Raw genomic sequence first — 20,319 nt, 5'->3', positions numbered from 1 at the left:
CCAAAGCAGAGGGGGGAAAAAAGGAGGTGGAAACAGGCAAACGGCCCAAGAGGGGGAGGGAGGCCAGGAAGCCAGGAGCCATCACACACAAACATGTCCTTAATTGTAATTACACGGGAACATTTAGTTTGTAGATGCAGCAGAAATGGAAATGCTACGCCTTGCCCATTAATCTAATGGCTGTTAGTCAATCACTCTTCAAAAGGAGCTCCGGTTGTGGCTGCATGGGGGGTGGCCTGCGGGGAGCAGATCGGAGGAGATTTTAACCTAATGATGCCCTTAGAGAGAGACTGATTGAGAGGCAGTTCTGGGGAGAACCAAACTTCAGAGAAAGTCCTGGTTGGTGAATTTCAGAGCCCTGCAGGCAGACCACCAGCCCAGAGCTGGGGCTGGCCGGCCAGCAGGAATTCTAATCTGCAAGGCTGGGTCAGGGGAGATACAATGTATCCCAAAGGGATCAAGCGGTTCTTTAACTCACCCTAGAGGGTAGGAGAAAACTTCCTAAATGGGCTGACATCTGAACTGTGCTTAGATGTATAAAATGAGGCCAGCAAGCAAAAAAGGAAGGGAGAAGGTCCCTCCAAGTAGAGAAAACAGCTTGTGCAAAGGTTAAGAAGGAAATACGTGGGTAACACGGAGAGTGGACTGGGAGGGGTGAGCTGGAGAGTCGGCAGAGACCAGACCACACAGGGCCTTATAAAACATACTGAGGGGGACTTCCCTGGCGGTCCAGTGGTTAAGACTCCATGCTCCCAGTGGGAGCACGGGTTCGATCCATGGTCAGGGAATTAAGATCCCGCATGGCATGCCGCACTGCGTGGCCAAAAAAAAAAAAAAAAAAAAATTAAAAATTAAAAAAATACATATACTGAGGGAGAGGGAAGGGGGTAGGGGCAACACAGAGTTATGGGATTAAGACGTACAAACTGGGGACTTCCCTGGTTGCACAGAGGTTAAGAATCCGCCTGCCAGTGCAGCGGACATGGGTTCGAGCCCTGGTCCAGGAAGATCCCACATGCCGTGGAGCCACTAAGCCTGTGCGCCACAACTACTGAGCCTGCGCTCTAGAGCCCGTGAGCCACAGCTAATGAAGCCCGCGCGCCTAGAGCCCGTGCTCCGCAACAAGAGAAGCCACCGCAATGAGAAGCCTACGCACCGCAACGAAGGGTAGCCCCCGCTCGCCGCAGCTAGAGAAAGCCCGTGAGCAGCAATGAAGACCCAACACAGCCAAAAAAAAAAAAAAAAAAAAAAAAGACGTACAAACTATTATGTATAAAATAAACTACAAGGATATATTATACAACACAGGGAATATAGCCAATATTTTATAAGAACTATAAATGGAATATAACCTTTAGAGACTGTGAATCACTATGTTGGACACCTGTAACTTATAATATTGTACATCAACTATAACGCAATAAAAAAAAATACTGAGATATGTGGTTCTGAGGGTAATGGGGAGCCATTGAGGGTTTACAGCAGATGCACACAAGTTCAGATTTATACTTTAAAAAGATAGCCTTGCCTATGGAAGCAGATTTGGGGGTCAATCATAATACCTTTTACTCACACAAAGAGAGTGAGCTTCCTGGTCCTGGTGGTATGCAAGATAAGGTGCCACTAGTGACCCCGGGATGTGGGGGATTTCGGCATCAGGCAGAGACTGGGATTGCAGAGTTGGGGTTCTCAGCTCGGAGGGTGGGAGGACCCTGCAGAGAGGGGTTCGATATGTTACTAATCTCACTTGGGGCCACACTTGGATACGCAGTGGGGGGTGTGGATGAGTCAAAAACACCTGGGTGGGAGGCTTGAGTCAGCATCCAGTGCGTACCTCCCCTCCCCACCCCACCCCTTGCTAATCTCAGCCTGGAGTGACTCACTCATTCATTTGGCCTGGAGTGTGGAGGTCTGATGGGAGCGGAGGAGGAAAAGGCCACCCAATGATCCTGCTACAACTCACCACTCCTGCTCATTTAGCACCTACCATGGGCCAAGTGGTGTGCAGGAACCAAAACTCTGCCTCCCCCCTAACTCAGTACCTCTGGAATGGAATCTGTTGGCTCCAAAGTATATCTCAACCTCATCCACTTCTCACTCCTTCCATGGCTGCAACCCTGGTCTGGCTCCACCATTACTCATCTGGACCAGCACAGTCCCCTCCACCCTGGCCCCCCAGCTCCCGCCCTGGTCCCCCACAGGCTGTCTCCCCAAAGCAGCCAGAGGGTACCTGTGAGCACCTGAATCAGGTCCAGCCCATCCTCTGTCCACAGACATCCAGGGCTCCCATCTTCCTTGGGGTAAAAGCCCAAGTCCTCCCCACAATTCCCAAAGTCCTGCAGGACCTGCCCCCTGCCCCGGTCCCCTCCCTGCCCTCACCTCCTCCCTCTCCTCCCCTCACTCACTCTGTCCAGCCACGTGAGCCTCCTCACTATTCCTCCAACACACCAGGCATGGTGCTGCCCCAGGACCTTTGCACTGGCTATTCCCTCTGCCAGGAATGCTATTCCCTCAGCTCTTCTAATAGCTTCTTTTTGCTCTGTCTAAACATCATCTCCTCAGGTGAGCCTTCCTTGATCGTTGGGCTAAAGTAGCATCCAACTCACTCTCCTCCCACCTTTGTCCCCTGCTTTTATTTTCCTCACAGCATTGGGGTCCTCTGAAATGGCTGTTTTTCTGTTTATGTTTGTTTTCCTCACCAGACCTTAAGGTCCAGGAAGCTGGGCCAAGGCTTGCCTTGGTCCGTCTCATATCCCCAGTACCTAGCACAGGGCCTGGTACACAGTAAATGCTTAATATGTGCTTGTTGGCTGACTGAATGGACCTTTGCAGCACCTCCCCGGTTGTGGGGACTTTTATGGACCCCATTTCACACCGTGGGAAACAGGCTCAGAGAGGCGCAACCTGCAGGTGCTGCAGAGGCGTCAATGGCTGGAGGGTGTGTCCTGGGACTCAGTGGGATGAATGGTAGTGTCGCAGGCACAGACCAGCAAGCTGAGGTCCTATTTGACGGGGTGGGGGGGGGGTCTGTTCATGCCGCCTTGGGGACACTGTGTGTGCGCGTGTATGAGGGAGCGGGCTCCTAACCTGGGGGTGGGGTTCTAATTTAGCGGTGGAGGAACCCTCTCAGTTACCTTCAGCTTCCCCCCTAAAATCGGCCTCGGGATGGCCAGGCAAGGGGACCCGCGTGGGGAGCGACACGGAGTAAAGGGCTTCATGCTTATTATAAAAACCCACTCACAGCTCCGAACGTAGTGCAAATCCCTCTTCCACGAGCTCCCTCGCCTCCCCTTCCCCTCCCTTCCCCTGCCCCCCTTTCTCCTTCCTCCTCCGTCAACACCCTCCCCGCTGGCCCGGGCAACGGCATCCCGGTCCCCAAGAGCTAGCGCCGGCCTCCCGCCCACGGAGCCCACAGCCAATGGCCGCGCTGCCTGATGAGGTAATGCGTCCCCTCCGCGTTCCCATTGGCCAGCCTGGAGGCCTTTCTCTTGTCGCTCCCCCAGGAAAACTCAGACCTTGTGAGGCATGGTCGGGGGTCTCCGAAGCCTCTGGGCACCTGTCCTCCCCTCCTAGCTGTGGGACCTCCACCTGCTCCTGCACGTCTGTGGGCTCAGGCCCTAGCGAGAAGGGGAAGGCTGGACTTAAGAGACCCCTGCCCGCCTCCCTCTGCTCCCAGGGGCGCCCAGTCCTCCCGTCTGCGCAGGAAAGATGGAAGATTCCCCCCCCCCACCCCCACCCCGACCCAGCCCCCAGCAATCAAAAGACCCCAGAGCTTTGATTGACCTTTCAGGACAATTGCACATTAATTGAGCGCCCACTGTATGCCAGCCTGGGACCCACTGGGGATACTGCGGTGGTGAAATCGCACCCAGGTCCCTGCCCTCTGGGCTCACAGAATGAATAATGGGGAAGAGGGACAGAGCACCAGGCGGTCCCCTCTCCTTCCCCCTCTAGCCTATGCGGCTGTAGACTGAGGGCAGAAAGAGTACGCAGGGGCCGGCCGTTTCCTGGCAGCCAGGCTGCGCTGTCAGCAATGCCAAGCCTGGCAGGGCTGGCAGAGGCGGAGGAGGGGGAGGCAAGGGGGAGGCTCCCCTCTTAATTATCTTGTTCACTTGTTTATTTACTGGGAGCTTGGGCGCGTTGGGGGCTGTGCCTTCCTGTTCACTGTGTATTCATTCAACAAACATTTATTTGATTCTGCCCCTCCCCCCACCACTGGTTCTTGTTTTATTTACTTATTTCTTCCTCCTTTATCCCCTTCCCCTCCCGGAACCGGTCTAATAGGCTTTTTTTTTTTTTTTTTTTTTTTTTTAAATTGTGGGCGTTCTTGAGACTAGATAAGGTTGTTTTGTCTGCCTGTGTCTCTTTTTTCTTAACTTTCTTTTTGAGATGGAAAGCACAAATCTTAACTGTACAGCTGGATGCATTTTTGCCCAAGCACACATCCCCGTGGTCAGCACCCAGAGGGAGGGATAGAACCAGGGCCAGGGGTTTGGGGGACCGCAGTGAAGGTGAGTCTTACAAGTGCAAGGTCAAATCTTATCTTTATCTGAAATTTTGATATTTTGTTCATTCTAGATTTTGTTTTGGCATTCATTTTGGTTTTTCCAAATATTGCAGTCAAATGTTACTTACCCTGATTGCTGAGTTTTGCTGTGCTCCCTTAAATTTTGTCCCTCAGGACTGTGCCTTCCTCACCTTACCCTATTTCTGACCCTGTATAGAACATTCCACCACCAGGAAGGCTTGGCGGGGGGAGGATACCCCCAGTGTATACTCCCCTCCCCCAAGGTAACTTTCTACTCTCCATCATCACAGTTTAGTTTGCCTATCTGTATTTTTTTTTAACAAGGTTTTTGTTGGTGTTTTTAAAAAATACATTTATTTATTTATTTTTGGCTGCATTGGGTCTTCATTGCTGCGCGCGGGCTTTCTCTAGTTGCGGCGAGCAGGGGCTACCCTTCGTTGTGGTGCGCGGGCTTCTCATTGCAGTGGCTTCTCTCGTTACAGAGCACAGGCTCTAGGTGCGCGGGCTTCAGTAGTTACGGCACTCGGGCTCAGTCACCACCTCAATAGATATTCAGCTGTTCCATCACCCCAGAAAGCTCCCTCGGGACATGTGTTTTTAATTTACAAAGAGCGGAGAGGGGAGGAGCGTGAGACATCTCACTTTTTTTCTTGTTTTCTGTGCTTTCTGCTTTGTTTTGAAGTCCCATCCATGTGCCTTAAAATGAACATCTTTGGGGCTTCCCTGGTGGCGCAGTGGTTGAGAGTCTGCCTGCCAATGCAGGGGACACGGGTTCGAGCCCTGGTCTGGGAAGATCCCACATGCCGCGGAGCAACTAGGCCCGTGAGCCACAACTACTGAGCCTGCGCGTCTGGAGCCTGTGCTCCGCAACAAGAGAGGCCGCGATAGTGAGAGGCCCGCGCACCACCATGAAGAGTGAAGAGTGGCCCCCGCTTGCCGCAACTAGAGAAAGCCCTCGCACAGAAACGAAGACCCAACACAGCCAAAAATAAATAAATAAAGGAATTCCTTTAAAAAAAAAAAAAAAGAACATCTTTGTCTATTATAACTTTCCTGGGGATGACACCCCGTAATCCTCGTTCTCCTGAGTCTTCGCCAGTTTATTTAATTATTTTAAAACTGAATAGCTAGTGGCTTAATAACCTATATGGGAAAAGAATCTGAAAAAGAACGGATATATGTGTATGTGTAACTGAATCACTTAGCTGTACACCTGAAACTAACACAACATTGTAAATCAACTATACTCCAATATAACATAAAAATTAAATTAAAAAAATAGCTAGCAACAACTTGCTGTGGCCTGGTGACATTCCAAGCACTTTATATCTATTAAATATAAACACAAAAAATATATATATATGTAAACAAAGTTATTTAATCCTGTCCCACAGCAGCATCACAAATTAGATACTTATCATCCCCATTTTAGAGATGGAAAAACTGAGGTACAGAAAGGTAATGTCCCCTGCTCCCATCCCAGAGTTCCAAAGTGGACAGAGCTGGGCTTTGAACCAGTCCCTGTGGCACTCCGGGCTCCTGATCATGGCACACGCTGCCTCCATGCTCCTGGCAGGTAAAAGCAGTCAACAAACATCAGCCACAGGCCCACACTCCCTCTCCCATAATTCCAACACCTAAAAAGCTCCAAAAATAGAAAATTTTCATCGGATGACTCTAAAACTCATTGAGAATCAAGAGTTAATAGCCTTTGGGAATTCCCTGGGGGTCCAGTGGTTAGAACTCCGTGCTTCCACTGCAGGGGACGCGGGTTTGATCCCTGGTCAGGGAACTAAGATCCCGCAAGCTGCATGGCGCGGCCAATTGAAAAAAAAAAAAAAGAATTAATAGCCTTTTATTTTTACTAAGCTTTATTTATCCCATTTATTGTATGTATGCATGTGTGTATATATATATATTCTATCCATTGTCACTGTGTTTGATTGGGAAGGGAGAATGAGCTGCCATAGGCCCTGCTGGAGGATGTTATTAATATATGCTGAGTACACCTTAATACCGTCCTAAAATCTAGGACTATCTGAATTCCAAAACACATCTGGCCCCAAGGGTTTCAGATGAACTCTATTATTAGTTACTACTATTTATCGAGCCTACTGTGTGCCACCAATTCATTTAGGCAGTGGGGACACCGTAGTGACAAAGGCAGACCCAGCCCTCACAGAGTTCACAGTTCAGTAGGGAAAGAGGGCAGATGTGGTGCTGGGTGGTTACAGCACTGGGTGATTGGGCCCATTGAGGGGGAAGCACAGACCTGGTGGGGGCCCAGAGGAAGAACTTGACTCAGGCTGAGGCATTCAGGGAGGCTTCCTGGAAGAGGTGATGCCTGAGTGAAGACCTGAAGGGGAAGAAAGGGGTAGTAGGGGAGGGAGGACAGGGTATTCCTGTCCCCAAGCAGAAAGTACAGCTTGTGCAAAGGCCCTGAGGTGCTCCAAGGGCCTGAAAACTGTCCTGTGAGCCTGCAAAATATCCTGGGAAGACCAAGAACACAGAGTTCCATGTTGGCTTTCCTGCCTGCCTGGTGAGGCTCCCATAACCCTCCTCTGACCCCACGGTGCTGGGGCTTGAGCCTCTGCAGCTCATGGGCATCTGGCAGTCACATCACTGGTCTCCCCTGGGATCTCCTGGGGCTCAACTCTGCAGCCGTCAGGACCTGATTACATTGTAACAAGTGTGGGCACCATTCACCCCATCCTTGATGCTAGGGCGACCCCCTAGGGGAGACTGGAGTGCAGAGGCCTGAGCTGGGGGCTCATTCCATCCAACCATACTCCCTGGGCCTTAGCAATTGGCCTGTATGAGGCTGCAGACTTTTTTGTTTTTTGGAAAAAGGCTTCACTCTGTGCAAATCTGGCACCTTTGTGGATCAATTGTCCATTTCTTCTACTTCTGGGTCAGAGATCCTGGAATCTGCTGTTCCCTTATTTCCCTTTCTCTTACCCTCCCCCCTCCATATGGTATACAACAGTCCCCCCTTATCCAGCGGGAAACGTTCCAAGACCCTCAGTGGATGCCTGCAACCTCGGATAGTACCAAACCCTACATATACTATGTTTTTTCCTATACATACATACCTATAATAAAGTTTTTAATACAATTGTTAAAGGTTACACTCCATTTATAGTTATTACTAAATATTGGCTATTGATAAATTAGGCACAGTTAGAGAATATCCAAGTTGCCAGAATCACTACACTTGCACTTTGCAGCCCCTATGAAGTAAAATAAGGGTTACTTGAACACAAGCCCTGCGATAACGTGACAGTCAACCTGATTACCTAGACAGCTACTAAACCATGAGCAGGTGGGAGATGCTGAACAAAGGAATAATTCAAGCCCCGGGCGGGACAGAGGGGGACTGTGCAAGATTTCATCACGCGGCTCAGAATGGCAGCAATTTAAAACTTATGAATTGTTGATTTCTGGAACTTTCCACTTAATATTTTCAGACTTTGGTTGATGGCAGGTAGCTGAAACCACGGAAAGCAAAACCGCAGATTAGGGGGAACTACTACAATCCTGTCACCTGTGCCTGCAAAATCTATCCCAGATCTGCCCATTTCTGTCCCCTCCTCTGTCTCCACCTGGTCCAGCCCCCATCATGACTGGTCCTGCCTCAGGGCCTTTGCACTGGCTGTTCCCCCTCCCTGAATGCTCTTCCCCAAGCTGTAATAACCTCATGTATTTCCTTTGCTTTTAAAAATGTATGTCAAGGGACTTCCCTGGTGGTCCAGTGGTTAAGACTCTGCACTCCCAATGCAGAGCACAGGTTCGATCCCTGGTCGGGGAACTAAGATCCTGCAAGCCAGGCAGCACGGCCAAAAAAACAAAAAAAAAAATGTATGTCAAGGATGTAAGTTCCAAGAAGGCAGTGACTGTGTCTACCATGGTCACTGTTGGGTCTCTAGCTCCTAACACAGTTTCTGGTACACAATAGGTGCTCAATAAAAATTTCTTCACAATGGAAAGCATTAATACATTGAACCTCAGAAAACAGCCTGGTTGTATTCCCAAGTCCCGGGTGGGAGCATTTGGCCACAGACACTGATAGAGATTTAGAAAAGGAAAAAAAAAAAAAGCCTCCAAATTTTGGTTGCCTCCCTCTGCCTTTAATTATTTTGTCGACAAGGCTCACAATTCAGCAAGTCAAGGTGGCATTTGAGAGGGACGGTTCCCTTTAGCGTAGCTGACAGCTAATTTGTGGGAAGTTTAATTACAGGCGGCGTTAATTAACTGGCAGAGTGCTGGGCAAGGAAGGCAGCCATCTGTTCCTAAAAGCATCCTCCCCTCCTGGGCCTGGCTGGGAGGCTGGGAGGGGTGGGCTAGGAAGAGGACAGGGCGTGGGAAGGAGGTGGAGACAGAGGAGGAGGGTCAGGTGATGAATCACAACCTTCACAACCTCCCTTCCAGATGCCATCAGGGCTGAGATCTGGGCAGCCAGCCTCCCTGTGGCCGGCACCATTCTGCAGCTGCCTCCAGTGGTTGCTGGGAGTTCCTTGGAATCTGCTTGTCACTGGTTGTATCATTAGGAGCAGAGGGTGTGGAGCAGAGGAGGTGACGAGCACACTATCCTCAGGTCACACTGGAGTGGATTGGCACCCGCCAAAGGAGGTTGGGAGGAGGAGCTGGGTCAGAGCCAGGGGTGAGGGATGCCCTAAGCAGCCTGAAATGGGAGTGGGGGGATCGCTCTGCCTCTCATTCCACCATTCACCCAGCTTTGTCCCTTCTCAGCTGTCTACCCTGGGGCAAGTCACTTAACTTCTCTGGGCCTCCGTTTCCTCATCTGGAACATAGGATTGATTATAATAGGACCCAATTCCATTTGTCTTTCTAGAATAGTTGAGCCCAAGCGTTTGCAGGCTGCTGAAGGGAGCTTTGTTATGAACTTGAAGTGTCATTACTTGTTATTACTAAAAATATGCATGCATATTGAGGAGGGTGTGTGTCCAATAAAGTTGAGAGCCCTTGGGCCTTGTAGGACTCTGGGTCCTTGCATATGCTCTTCCCTCCTCCTGGAACACCCTTCCCAGCCCTGCCCAATTGCTTCTGTTCTATCCCTCAGGTCTTGAGGTAGATGCCCTCTGCCTGAGAAGCCTTCTCTGACCCTCCAGGCTGGGGCAAGTGCCCCTGTGGACCCTCACAGCACCTGTGCATCCCCCATCACCCCCGAGTCACACTGTCACTGCTTTGTCACGGCCCATTCCTCCCACTAGACTGGGAGTCCCATGTTGGCAGGGACTGGGTCTGTCTTGGTCACTGCTATGTCTAGTGTGCCCAGCACAGGCTTGAACAACTACGCGGTCAGCACCAATTGTTGTACAGACAGACAGCTGGAGCCATGACCCACACATCAGGAGGTGGCGGCCAGCAGAATGCAGAATCCAAAGTTAGAGCCATTTAAAAAGGAACAAAATAGAGCCATTTGAAGACACGTGGATGGACCTAGGGACTGTCATACAGAGTGAAGCAAGTCAGAATGGGAAAAACAAATATCGTATAATATCGCTTATATGTGGAATCTAGACATGGTAGAGGTGAACTTATTTGCAAAGCAGAGTAGGGTCACAGATGTAGAGAACAAACTTATGGTTACCAAGGGGGGAAGGGGGGGGGATGAATTGGGAGATTGGGATTGACATATATACACTACTATGTATAAAATAGATAACTGGGACTTCCCTGGCGGTCCAGTGGTTAAGACTTTGCCTTCCAATGCTGGGGGTGCAGGTTCGATCCCTGGTCGGGGAGCTAAGATCCCACATGCCTTGTGGCCAAAAAGCCAAAACATAAAACAGAAGCAATATTGTAACAAATTCAATAAAGACTTTAAAAATGGTCCACATCAAAGAAAAATCTTAAAAATAAATAAATTAAATAAAATAAAATAGATAACTAATAAGGACCTACTGTATAACACAGGGAACTCTACTCAGTGCTCTGTGGTGACCTAAATGGGAGGGAAATCTGAAAAAGAGTGGATATATGTATATGTATGACTGAGTCACTTTGCTGTACAGCAAAAAACTAACACAACATCGTAAAGCAACTATATTTCAATAAAAATTAATATATAGCGCTTCCCTGGTGGTGCAGTGGTTAAGAATCTGCCTGCCAAGGCAGGGGACACGGGTTTGAGCCCTGGTCCAGGAAGAGCCCACATGCCTCGGAGCAACTAAGCCCATGAGCCACAACTAGTGAGCCTGCGCTTTAGAGCCCGCGAGCCACAACTCCTGAGCCCACATGCCACAACTACTGAAGCCCGCGCACCTAGAGCCCATGTTCCGCAACAAGAGAAGCCACCGCAATGAGAAGCCCATGCACTGCAACGAAGAGTAGCCCCCGCTCACCGCAACTAGAGAAAGCCCGTGTGCAGCAACGAAGACCCAACGCAACCAAAAATAAAATAAAATAAATTTTAAAAATTGATATATATAAAAATCAAAGTTAGAGCCATTTAAAAGTGGAGGGGACTGTCTCGGGTGCAGGAGTGTGGCCCTGGGAAGGCTACATCCTCTTTCACAGGGTCAGTTTCTCCCTCTGGAAAATGGGTATATGCATAGGAACCTGGCGCCGGATGCAAGGAGTCAGTGCCGGGAAGAGCATGGCGCCTCACCCGCCGTGCCGCGTGTGCTCCGTAGTCGTGCTGGTGGCTACTGTTATCCTTGAGTCCACCCCCATCACTGAGGTTGGTCCCCTGTCCTCTGAGCCTCAGTTTCCCCATTTGGCCATACTCCCCCTTAGACAAACACAGCCAGGGCACGCCCTGGATGGACAAGAGGCAGCCTCTGCTGGTGTTTACCTAAAGCAGCAGTCGAGGCGGGGCCGATGGGGCTGGCACAGGCTGTCCTTACTAAGCTGGCCGTCCTTAGCAGCGCCCGGCTTTCCCGGAGGCGGCTGGAGAAGGGCCCAGACCCGGCTGTGGGGGGACTGAGGAGGCTGGGATGATGCTGAGGCCTCTTCTCAGAGGGTACTGTGGGCAGGGACCTCTGTGTACACTTATTAAGCACCCACTGGATGCCAGACTAGGCTGCCTGGGGTCTTTGCCCATGCTGTTCCAGCTGGCAGGTTCACTTTTCCTTTTCACGGTGCTGATCCCTGCCCTTTCTGCTCTCAGTCTAGAAGACACTGCCTGCAGCAAGCCTCCCAGATTCTCTGGGTTGGGTCAGGCACCTCCCTTTGGGTTAACACAGTGCCTATGATTCCCCCATCACAGCACCGATCACCCAATATTATAGCTGGGCTGTGGGCAGGTCACTTAGTCAATCAACAAATACTGACAGTGTCAGGCACTGTGCATGCTTGGGGAACCCTGCAGGGCAGGTACTGTTACTGCCCCCATATTACAGATGGGAAAACCGAGGCTCAGAGAGGTTTAATAGTGGAAAGAAGCCATGTGGCCTGGGGCCTGGAGCGCAGTAGGGCCTCGGTAAGAGCTGGGTTTCATCCCGGGTGACGGTGAGCTCACTCCCTCCGCTGGCATGGTCGTGAGAAAGGTCATCTCTCTGGTGAACCGGGATGTGCCTGCTCCCCTGTGGTGCCTGTGACCTTGAAGGATGCTCAGGCTTAGAGGTGTGGGGATTCATTCATTCAGTCATTCATTCATTCACTTATTCAACAAACATGTATTGGACAGCTCTTGTGGACCAGTGGCAGGCATGCTGGCCACCCCAAATATCTGTTCTCTCTTCCATGGTAGTAGAACCCCTGGTTTTCAGCTGGACCGTTGGCCATTCAGAATAAAGACTACATTTCCCAGCATCCTTTTAGGCAAGTGTGGCCACATGGCTAAGTTCTGGCCAATGGGGTGTGAGCAGAAGTGGTGTATGGGATTTCTGGGGAAGTGTCCTTAAAGGGGGAGGGTGAGCCCTTCCTCACCTCTTCCTCCTCATTGACTGGCATGCAGATGTGATGGCTAGAGCTCAAGCAGCTGCCTTGTCCCATGAGGAGAAAGTCACTTGCTAAGGATGTGGAACAATAAGATAAAAGGAACCCGGGCCCTGGACACCGTGGAGCCTCCATGCTATCCCCGGACTGACTACTCAAGTTCATGAGCAAATAACTCTCTGTGCTTAAGCTGCTCTGGGCAGGTCTCAGATCCCATGGCCAACTCCGAGCTTGACTGCTACACACGTTCCTCCCTGTCTCCACTTCTCCATCCTCATCCCAGCCCGTGCCCACTGGACAGAGAGGCCTGTCCCTGCTTGGCAGCTCTGGCCTTCCACAGCTCTTGGCAGCTTTGGGCCATCCACAGGGACCAAGGCAGTGTCCTCTGGATAGTGAAGCTTCCGTTTGCGGCCGTAGGGCCATCAGGCTAGGAGCAAAGTCCCTCAAAAGGTGGGTGGGAGGTCTTTACCATCTCCCAAGCATCCTGTGCAAGGACCTCTGCCCACGCCTCTATGCCCCTCCCCACCCCATACACACCAGAGCTGTGACCAGCAGCCCACTCTTTGCCATCATCCATCCAAGAAGAGACCCCCTTTCTCTGAACTACCTTGGAGGTTCCCAGCTATGTAGTGAAGTGCAGACCGCAAAGCACAAGTGAAAAACACTCCCGTGTGTGAAAAAGAAGACATTTGACTAAACACAGACATTCCCTCATGAATCCACCAAGACCAGACCACCAGGTCCAAATCCCACTATCACCTGTACACTGTGCCCTCTGAGAAATTCTATACAATGTTCCCTCCTGGACCTTCCTGATCATGCTTGCCCCCAAGCCTAGCATCTGCCCGTCATTCATTGCCTAGAAGACCCCCTTCACTGGCCCAACCCTTCTGAGAAGAGCATGCACTGGGACCTGAAGAAACACCTTATCTGTCTGCCATAAAATTAAACCACATCTGAGCTGGTCTCTGAATTCAACTACAAATTAACAGAAGCTACGGGGGACGGAGGCATCCGTGAAATGACACCACAGGGACACCCAATCAGCAAAACCCAGATCCGGGACATCTGTGCAGGGTGAATGACCTGGTGGCCTCAAATAAACAAACTGCAAGGAAAATTTAAGAGAGAAGGAGGGCAAGAGAAGCTCTCGATTAACAGAGACTTAGGAGACCATCAGCAATAACCCTAGACTCTATCTAGATCCTGATTCAAAGAGCCTAAAAAAATTGTATATTGTAAACGTGCACATTTCCATGTGCTCCCTAGGTGGATATTTGATGCTATTTAAGAATCATTATTCTGGACATGATACCGGAGTTTGCGGAGTTTTTTAAGGGGTCTTATCTTATAAAGCAGGGTCTCTCCCCTCAGCACTGTGGACCCGCAGGCCAGATCGTTCTCTGAGGTGAGGCCGTCCTGGGCGCTGTGGGGTGTGGAATAGCCTCCCTGGTCCCACCCCCTCGATGCCAGGAGCCAACCCCGGTCATGACGACCACAGATGTCCCCAGACACTGCCCAGTGTCCCCGGGGGACAACATCCCCACCCCAGCTGAGAACTACTGCTTTAGAGACACAAATTGAAATATTTACAGATGAAAAAGCATCTGGGATGTGCACCAAAATAGCGAGAGAGGAGGAAGAACAGAGGAGACAAGAGTGGCCAGTAGATAATCATTGAATCTGAGTGATGGGTACATGTGGGGAGGGTCATTATTCCATTCTTTCTACTTGGGTGTGTTTGACACTTTCCACTATAAAGAGTTGAAATGCTGGGGAAATTCAAATTAAATCCATAGTTCAGTTCATCGTAACCTACCCAAGGTGCTCTCTCGGTTGAATCAAATGTGCTATGCTGATGTAAGACATGAACACTCAGGAGAAGCTGGGCAAGGGGTCCATGGAAACTATCTCTAGTACCTTTGCAACTTTTCTGTAAAGGTAAAATTATTCCAAAGTAACAAGTTTATTTTTTGTTTAAGGTTTAAATGAATAATAAGCATATGGGAAATCAGCCGCTCCTGTGCCCAGTATTGGAACGGAGGCACAGGGGCCCTGTCGCAGGGCCACCAAGGACATGTTGCACACAGCAGCCCTGAGAATACTGCCCCCCCGCCCCCATGTACCCTCACTCGTCCACAGATGCCAGCAGCCAGCCTTAGGCTCAGCTTGCCACACGCGTGGCATGAGGGGCCGGTCCGCCCCACAGCAGCCAGGGCAAGAATCCGCTTTCAAACCCACTTTATTATCTAGCCTCCAGACTAGAAACACTCCTCACTTCTACCCTCCCCGCCCCAATCTCCACCAGCCAGGGGCGGCGGGCCTCAGAGGGGCTCTGGGGGTCCCTCCAAGGATGTGTTGGCCTCAGCTGCCCCCACGGAGGTGGCACTCCAGCGGCGGGGGACGCTGGCTCGGGTCAGCAGCTCCAGCCTCCGGGAACGCAGCCGGGTCTGGATGGCCCAGATCGGGGGGTGGTGACCAGGCAGCGAGGGGTCCTCCTCGTCCCCATAGCTGCCGACGGTGGAGTCAGAGCCGTCCTCCGTGCTGGCCACCGACTGCTTGCATACAGGGCAGGAGCGCTGGGCGGCCTGGGAGAACCAGGGGTCGATGCACTTGCAGTGGTAGATATGGGAGCAGGGCAGGATCTTGAGCTGGTCACCTTCCTCGTATTCATCCAGGCAGATGGCACACAGGTCGTTAAGCCTCGTGAAAGTGCTCACCTGGGCCCTCTGGCTGGCCCGCGCCTTGACCACTGGCCCGCGGGCCCACCAGGCCCACAGCCAGTTCCACAGACACCGCAGGACGAAGAAGGCGGTCGTGAGCAGGGCCAGGGTGCAGCCCAGCGCCCAGGAGATGGCCAGCGTGGGGTGGCAGTCCAGGTCCGGGCAGGGCGGGTGGTTGGGCAGCAGGAGGACGTGGGCCAATTTGTCGCAGCGCACGATGACCCGCAGGTCCTGGGAGGTGGCCTCGCCCACGAACACTGAGGGGATGGTGATCTGGCGCCGCAGGTCCTCGTAGATGTGGACCATGAGCACCAGGTCGTCAGAGCGCACGTTGTACACAATGGCCGCCTGGAAGCCGGCCCGCTGGGCGTGCAGCACCTTGAGGTCAAACGTGCAATTGTACCGGCGGATCAGCACGATGGCACCCAGGGAGCCGTTGCCCGGCCGCGGGCCCTCGATGGGATGGCATGCGTTGGCCGGTCTGGCCTCCATCAGGTAGCCCCGCACGCCTTTGGGGGCTAGGGGCACCCCGAACAGGGCCGGCAGGTCCGCAAAATCCACGGTGCTTGAGTTACCATCCAGCACGGCTCGCACCACCGCCTGTGTGGGCACCAGCAGCCCCAGAAGGGTCAGTGAGACCCTGACTGCCCGCAGGGCCAGGACTGGCCAGGGCTGCCCCATGGCCAGCCCCTCCTTCTCTGGCGGCGGTGTGGAGCTAGGTCCCCCTGGGGACCACAGACAGGAGGCCTCCAGGCATCTCCAGGACCTCCCAGGGGGCCCGTGGCCGGGGTGTGAATGGACCTTGAACGGGTGGCTCAGAGGCAGTTAGACAGAGCGGCTGGGACCTGCGTGGCCCTAGACAGAAACAGCTCCTGGTGGCAGCCCAGCGTGCATTGTGTCTTTGAAGGCTGGTCCCAGGAGGAGCTGACCTACCCAGGCAGCCTTCCTAGCAGATGACACTGAGACCAGGAGCCCCCAGAGTTCTAGATGCTCCCGGCCTCTGTGACATCGCCCTGTTACATCCTGGTCCCTCACCCACACCCCCCACCGAGACAGAATTCCTGGGGCTCTGACCTGGGGGGCTGGGCAACCTTCGCAAAAACTTCTGGAAGGCTCAGAGCATCCCCAGCTCCTGGACCTCGTAAGGCCCAGAGGTGCCACAGAGTGGGCTGGCAGCTGCCCCACCACCACCCCGTGGCTTGGAGCCAGCCCTCATACTCGCGTTCTGCCAACGTCATCTCCCCAAGCCTCCTAGGGACCCACTGAGGAAGGCGCTAATTTTTCCCCCCTTTCAAGATTTCCAGGGGGACTCAGACTTGTTCAGGGCACCCTCTGCCCATGAGGTCTTAGAGCCCAAATCCCAGATATCCTCCCTCTCTTCCCCTCACTCACTCTGCTCCAGACACATGGGTCTCCTTGCTGTTCCTCCAACACACCAGGCCCGGTCCTGCCTCAGGGCCTTTGCACAGGCTGTTCCCTCAGCCTGGAATGCCCTTTCTCCCTGTGATCAGCTCTTTCTCACCCTTCAGGTTCTCAGTTCATATGTCCTCAGAGTCTAACTGACTTGATATGGGGGGAAGGAGAAGTGCCAAGGTCAGGGCTGGGCTGGCAGGAGTGGGTGGTCCAAGTCCTCACCACCTGGTAGACTACCTGCACTGGCTTTATTCTCTCAGGTCAGAGCTTCCTTTCTAGCCGGGTCTCCAGCTGTCCCTCATTCCTCAGCCAGAGCCCTGGCCATCAGCCTCATGATCCCCCAACTCCTCATCCCCAGATCTCCCACCGTGAGTCTGCCACCTGGCTGGGCAGCCTACTCAAGCCCTGATTCCTTGCTCTGTCATTGACAAGCTGTGTGATGCCAGATAAGTCACTTAAGCTCTCTGGGCCCCAGCTTCCAGATCTGTAAAATGGGTGTAATGACGAGGAACCCGTCTTGTAGGGCTGGTGGTATGAGAATTAAATGAGAGAATGCCTGACTGGCATTCAGCATAGGGTCTGAATTTTTTCATTCTCCCATGACAGACCTGCCTCCAGTTCACAACTCTTTCAGTTCATCACCACATGCCAGCCAAGGATATTTCTAAGATCTCAATCCTCTGGTCTCTCCCATGGCTCCCCATTGCCCTCCAGATAAAGTCCATGTTCCTTTCTGTGTCCTACAAGCTCTCCCATGGTCAAGCCCCTGCCAATCTCCAAAGCCTCAATGCTTTTCTTTCTTTTTTAAAAATTATTTGTTTATTTATTTATTTATTTTTGGCTGCGTTGGGTCTTTGTTGCTGCACGCGGGCTTTCTCTACTTGCAGCGAGCGGAGGCTACTCTTTGTTGCGGTACATCGGCTTCTCATTGCAGTGGCTTCTCTTGTTGCAGAGCATGGGCTCTAGGTGCATGGGCTTCAGTAGTTGTGGCTTGCAGGCTTTGTTGCTCCTCAGCATGTGGGATCTTCCCAGACCAGGGCTTGAACCCATGTCCCCTGCATTGGCAGGCAGATTCCTAACCACTGCACCACCAGGGAAGTCCCCTCAATGCTTTTCAATGCTCTAAATGCATCATGATTTGCTGACCTCTAGAACTTTGCAAATGCTGTTCCCTCTGCCGGGAACAGAATTCTCTCTCCTCAACCATACTTTGCCAGGCTGGCTACTTATTCTTTAGGTTTTCTCAGTTGGTCTAATACCTCCCAGAGCAGCCCTCAGCCAATGATAGAGAAGAGACACAGGAGTGAAACAGGCAGAAGGCCATGTGACAACAGAGGCAGAGATTGGAGGGATGTGTCTACTAGCCAAGGGATGCCAAGTGTGGCCAGCAACCACCAGGACCTGGGAGTGAGGCACGGAACAGAGTCTCCCTCTGAGCCTGCAAGAAGGAATCAACCGGGCTGATACCTTGATTTTGGACTTCCAGCCTCCAGAACTGTGAGGGAATAAATTTCTGTTGTTTTGAACCCCCTGGTTATGGCAGCTGTAGAAGTGAATGCACAATGGAATCCTTGCCCTAGGGTCTGCATCTGGGTGAGGCCAAAAAAACACGAGGTGTCACCACACTGAGACTGGAGGGTAAGGATGAAGTTGGTGTAAGGGGGCAGAGAACAGCATGTTGGGGATGCAAATGGCATGTGCAAAGGTCCTGAGGTGAGCGAGAGAGAGAGAGAGAGAGAGAGAGAGAGAGAGAGAGCTGAATGGTTGGATATGACAAGCCATTCAGAGTGGCTAAAAAGAGGGTCTTATTCAAGGATAGGAGAGAGATGGGGGAAGGAAGGGCAGGACCAGATCCAAACCTTGAATGTCGATGGCCTTGGGGTTTACACAGAGAATGACGAGGAGCCATAGAAAGTTTAGAGTAGAGGCAGGACATGACTGGATTTTGTTTCCCATTTCCGCTCTATATATTTCTGCACTGTTTGCATCTTTTACGATGGGAATAAATTCACTTATTCCTCCTGAAATAAAAAAGAGGTTTGTGTCTCTGAAAGAACCCTCTGGTTGTTGCGTGGAGGGTGGGTTGGAGAGAGAGAGAAAGAGGTGGAGAAGCCACGGAGGCAGCTGTAGCATCAGGGGAGGGACTGGGGAATGGGACAGAGAGACTAAGAGGGGACTATATCGCTGAATGAGTGAGTGGGTGTGAAGGACAAAAGGGGAGGTGACCATGAATGTCTCCCCCTGGGGCTTACTTCAAAAAAGTCTTGTTTGGTGCTACCGTCTTTAATGTCTTTCTGGCAATTGCTAATTTCCCTAAGAGACAGGTCCTTGGCCCTGTTGGCATTTTAAAACATCATTTTGTTTTCTGTGTCTTTGTTTCTTGTGAGTCCCATCCCTTCGTGGCAAGAGATATGGGTTTTTCATTTATGACTCTCACAAAATTTTCTTTTTAAAGAAAGATAAAATGTAGATCCTCAGGCAGTATTTGGTGAATAAAGGAACAGGTGCATGATAGTAGGGGAGAAGGTCAGGAAAGAGCTCTCCAAAGATGGACAGTTGATAAACAGGGTGTATTAGTTTCCTAGGGCTGCTGTAACAAAGTACCATAAACTGGGTGGCTGAGAACAGATGTATTATCTTGTGCTTCTAGAGGTCAGAAGTTCAAGATCAAGGGGTTGGCAGGGTGGCACTCCTTTTTTTTTTTTCCTTTTTAAAATATTTATTTATTTATTTATTTGGCTGCACCAGGTCTTAGTTGCGGCATGCAGGATCTAGTTCCCTGACCAGGGATCAAACCCAGGCTCCCTGCACTGGGAGCATGGAGTCTTAACCACTGGACCACCAGGGAAGTCCCAGGTGGCACTCCATCTGAAGTCTCTTCTGGTGTGCCAGGGAATTAACACCCTGCGGAGCAGCCCAGAGACAACGAAAAATGGAGGCGAGCGGACAAATGCTCCATCTCTCGCTCCTCAAATGAGATAACTCTGGGGTGCACATCCCTCACCATCATCCTAGAGGCCCCCAGTGAGACTGGGTTCCAACTGTCTCCATGATAACTTGCTCTTGACAATGCTTTCTTCATGGGTTGCCTTCCTTTTCCTGTCTCCCTCCTGCCACTCCCCTCCCAGTGTTTTCTGAGATCACTTCCAAAATAAATAACTGGCATTCAAATCCTTGTTTTGGGGTCTGCTCCTAGGCAAACCCAACCTAAGATGCTGCCTGAGAAGAGAAGAATGCACAAGGAAGCAGAACAAAGAGACCAGGAGAGACCCAGGTCCTAAAAGCATCATTTGAGCACCTCAGTCCATCTGAGCCTGAAGGCCATACAAACGTGTACCCGTTACATGAGCCAGTTATATCCCTCTTTTTGCCTGAGAGAGGGTGTCTATCCCCACACAACAAACCTCACAGGGGAGTGGTGAGTCTTCCAGAACCTCATAGGAGAAGACACTGGGATCAACTGTAAGTCTGATTTTCTTTTTCTGCTTCATGCTGTCTCCTTCCCCAAATATTTCTAGCGAGAACCTACTTTGATGACGCTGGAGGGGACATACCATAGACGACTGGTTCCTCTGACTGTTAGTTATAAAGCACATATCAGGTGGGGTGATGAGATGTGCCAGGGTTCACTCTGATTTCTCCAGAAGTCAAAGTCACATCTTCTTCCTTCCTTGGTGCATCTCCTGTAAATTGGATGCTAAACTTGCACATACATGGGCGGGCATGCAGTACACATACCCATCCAGCAGGATT

The 20,319-nt window shown here is 51.5% G+C and overlaps 1 protein-coding gene across 1 annotated transcript; it reads right to left on the bottom strand.

The window, feature by feature from the left end:
• Positions 1-14,754: 14,754 nt before the first annotated feature.
• ZNRF4 (zinc and ring finger 4) lies at positions 14,755-16,391 on the bottom strand. The gene is given in 3 exon segments (XM_068534996.1): positions 14,755-15,978; positions 15,981-16,008; positions 16,228-16,391. Coding segments are annotated over 3 exon segments (1,416 nt in total).
• Between the last annotated feature and the right edge of the window lie 3,928 nt (positions 16,392-20,319).

Source organism: Eschrichtius robustus, chromosome 2 (assembly GCF_028021215.1).
Source record: "Eschrichtius robustus isolate mEscRob2 chromosome 2, mEscRob2.pri, whole genome shotgun sequence".
In the NCBI taxonomy this organism is placed as follows: Eukaryota; Metazoa; Chordata; class Mammalia; order Artiodactyla; family Eschrichtiidae; genus Eschrichtius; species Eschrichtius robustus.
This window is presented reverse-complemented; position numbering and strand designations above follow the sequence as displayed.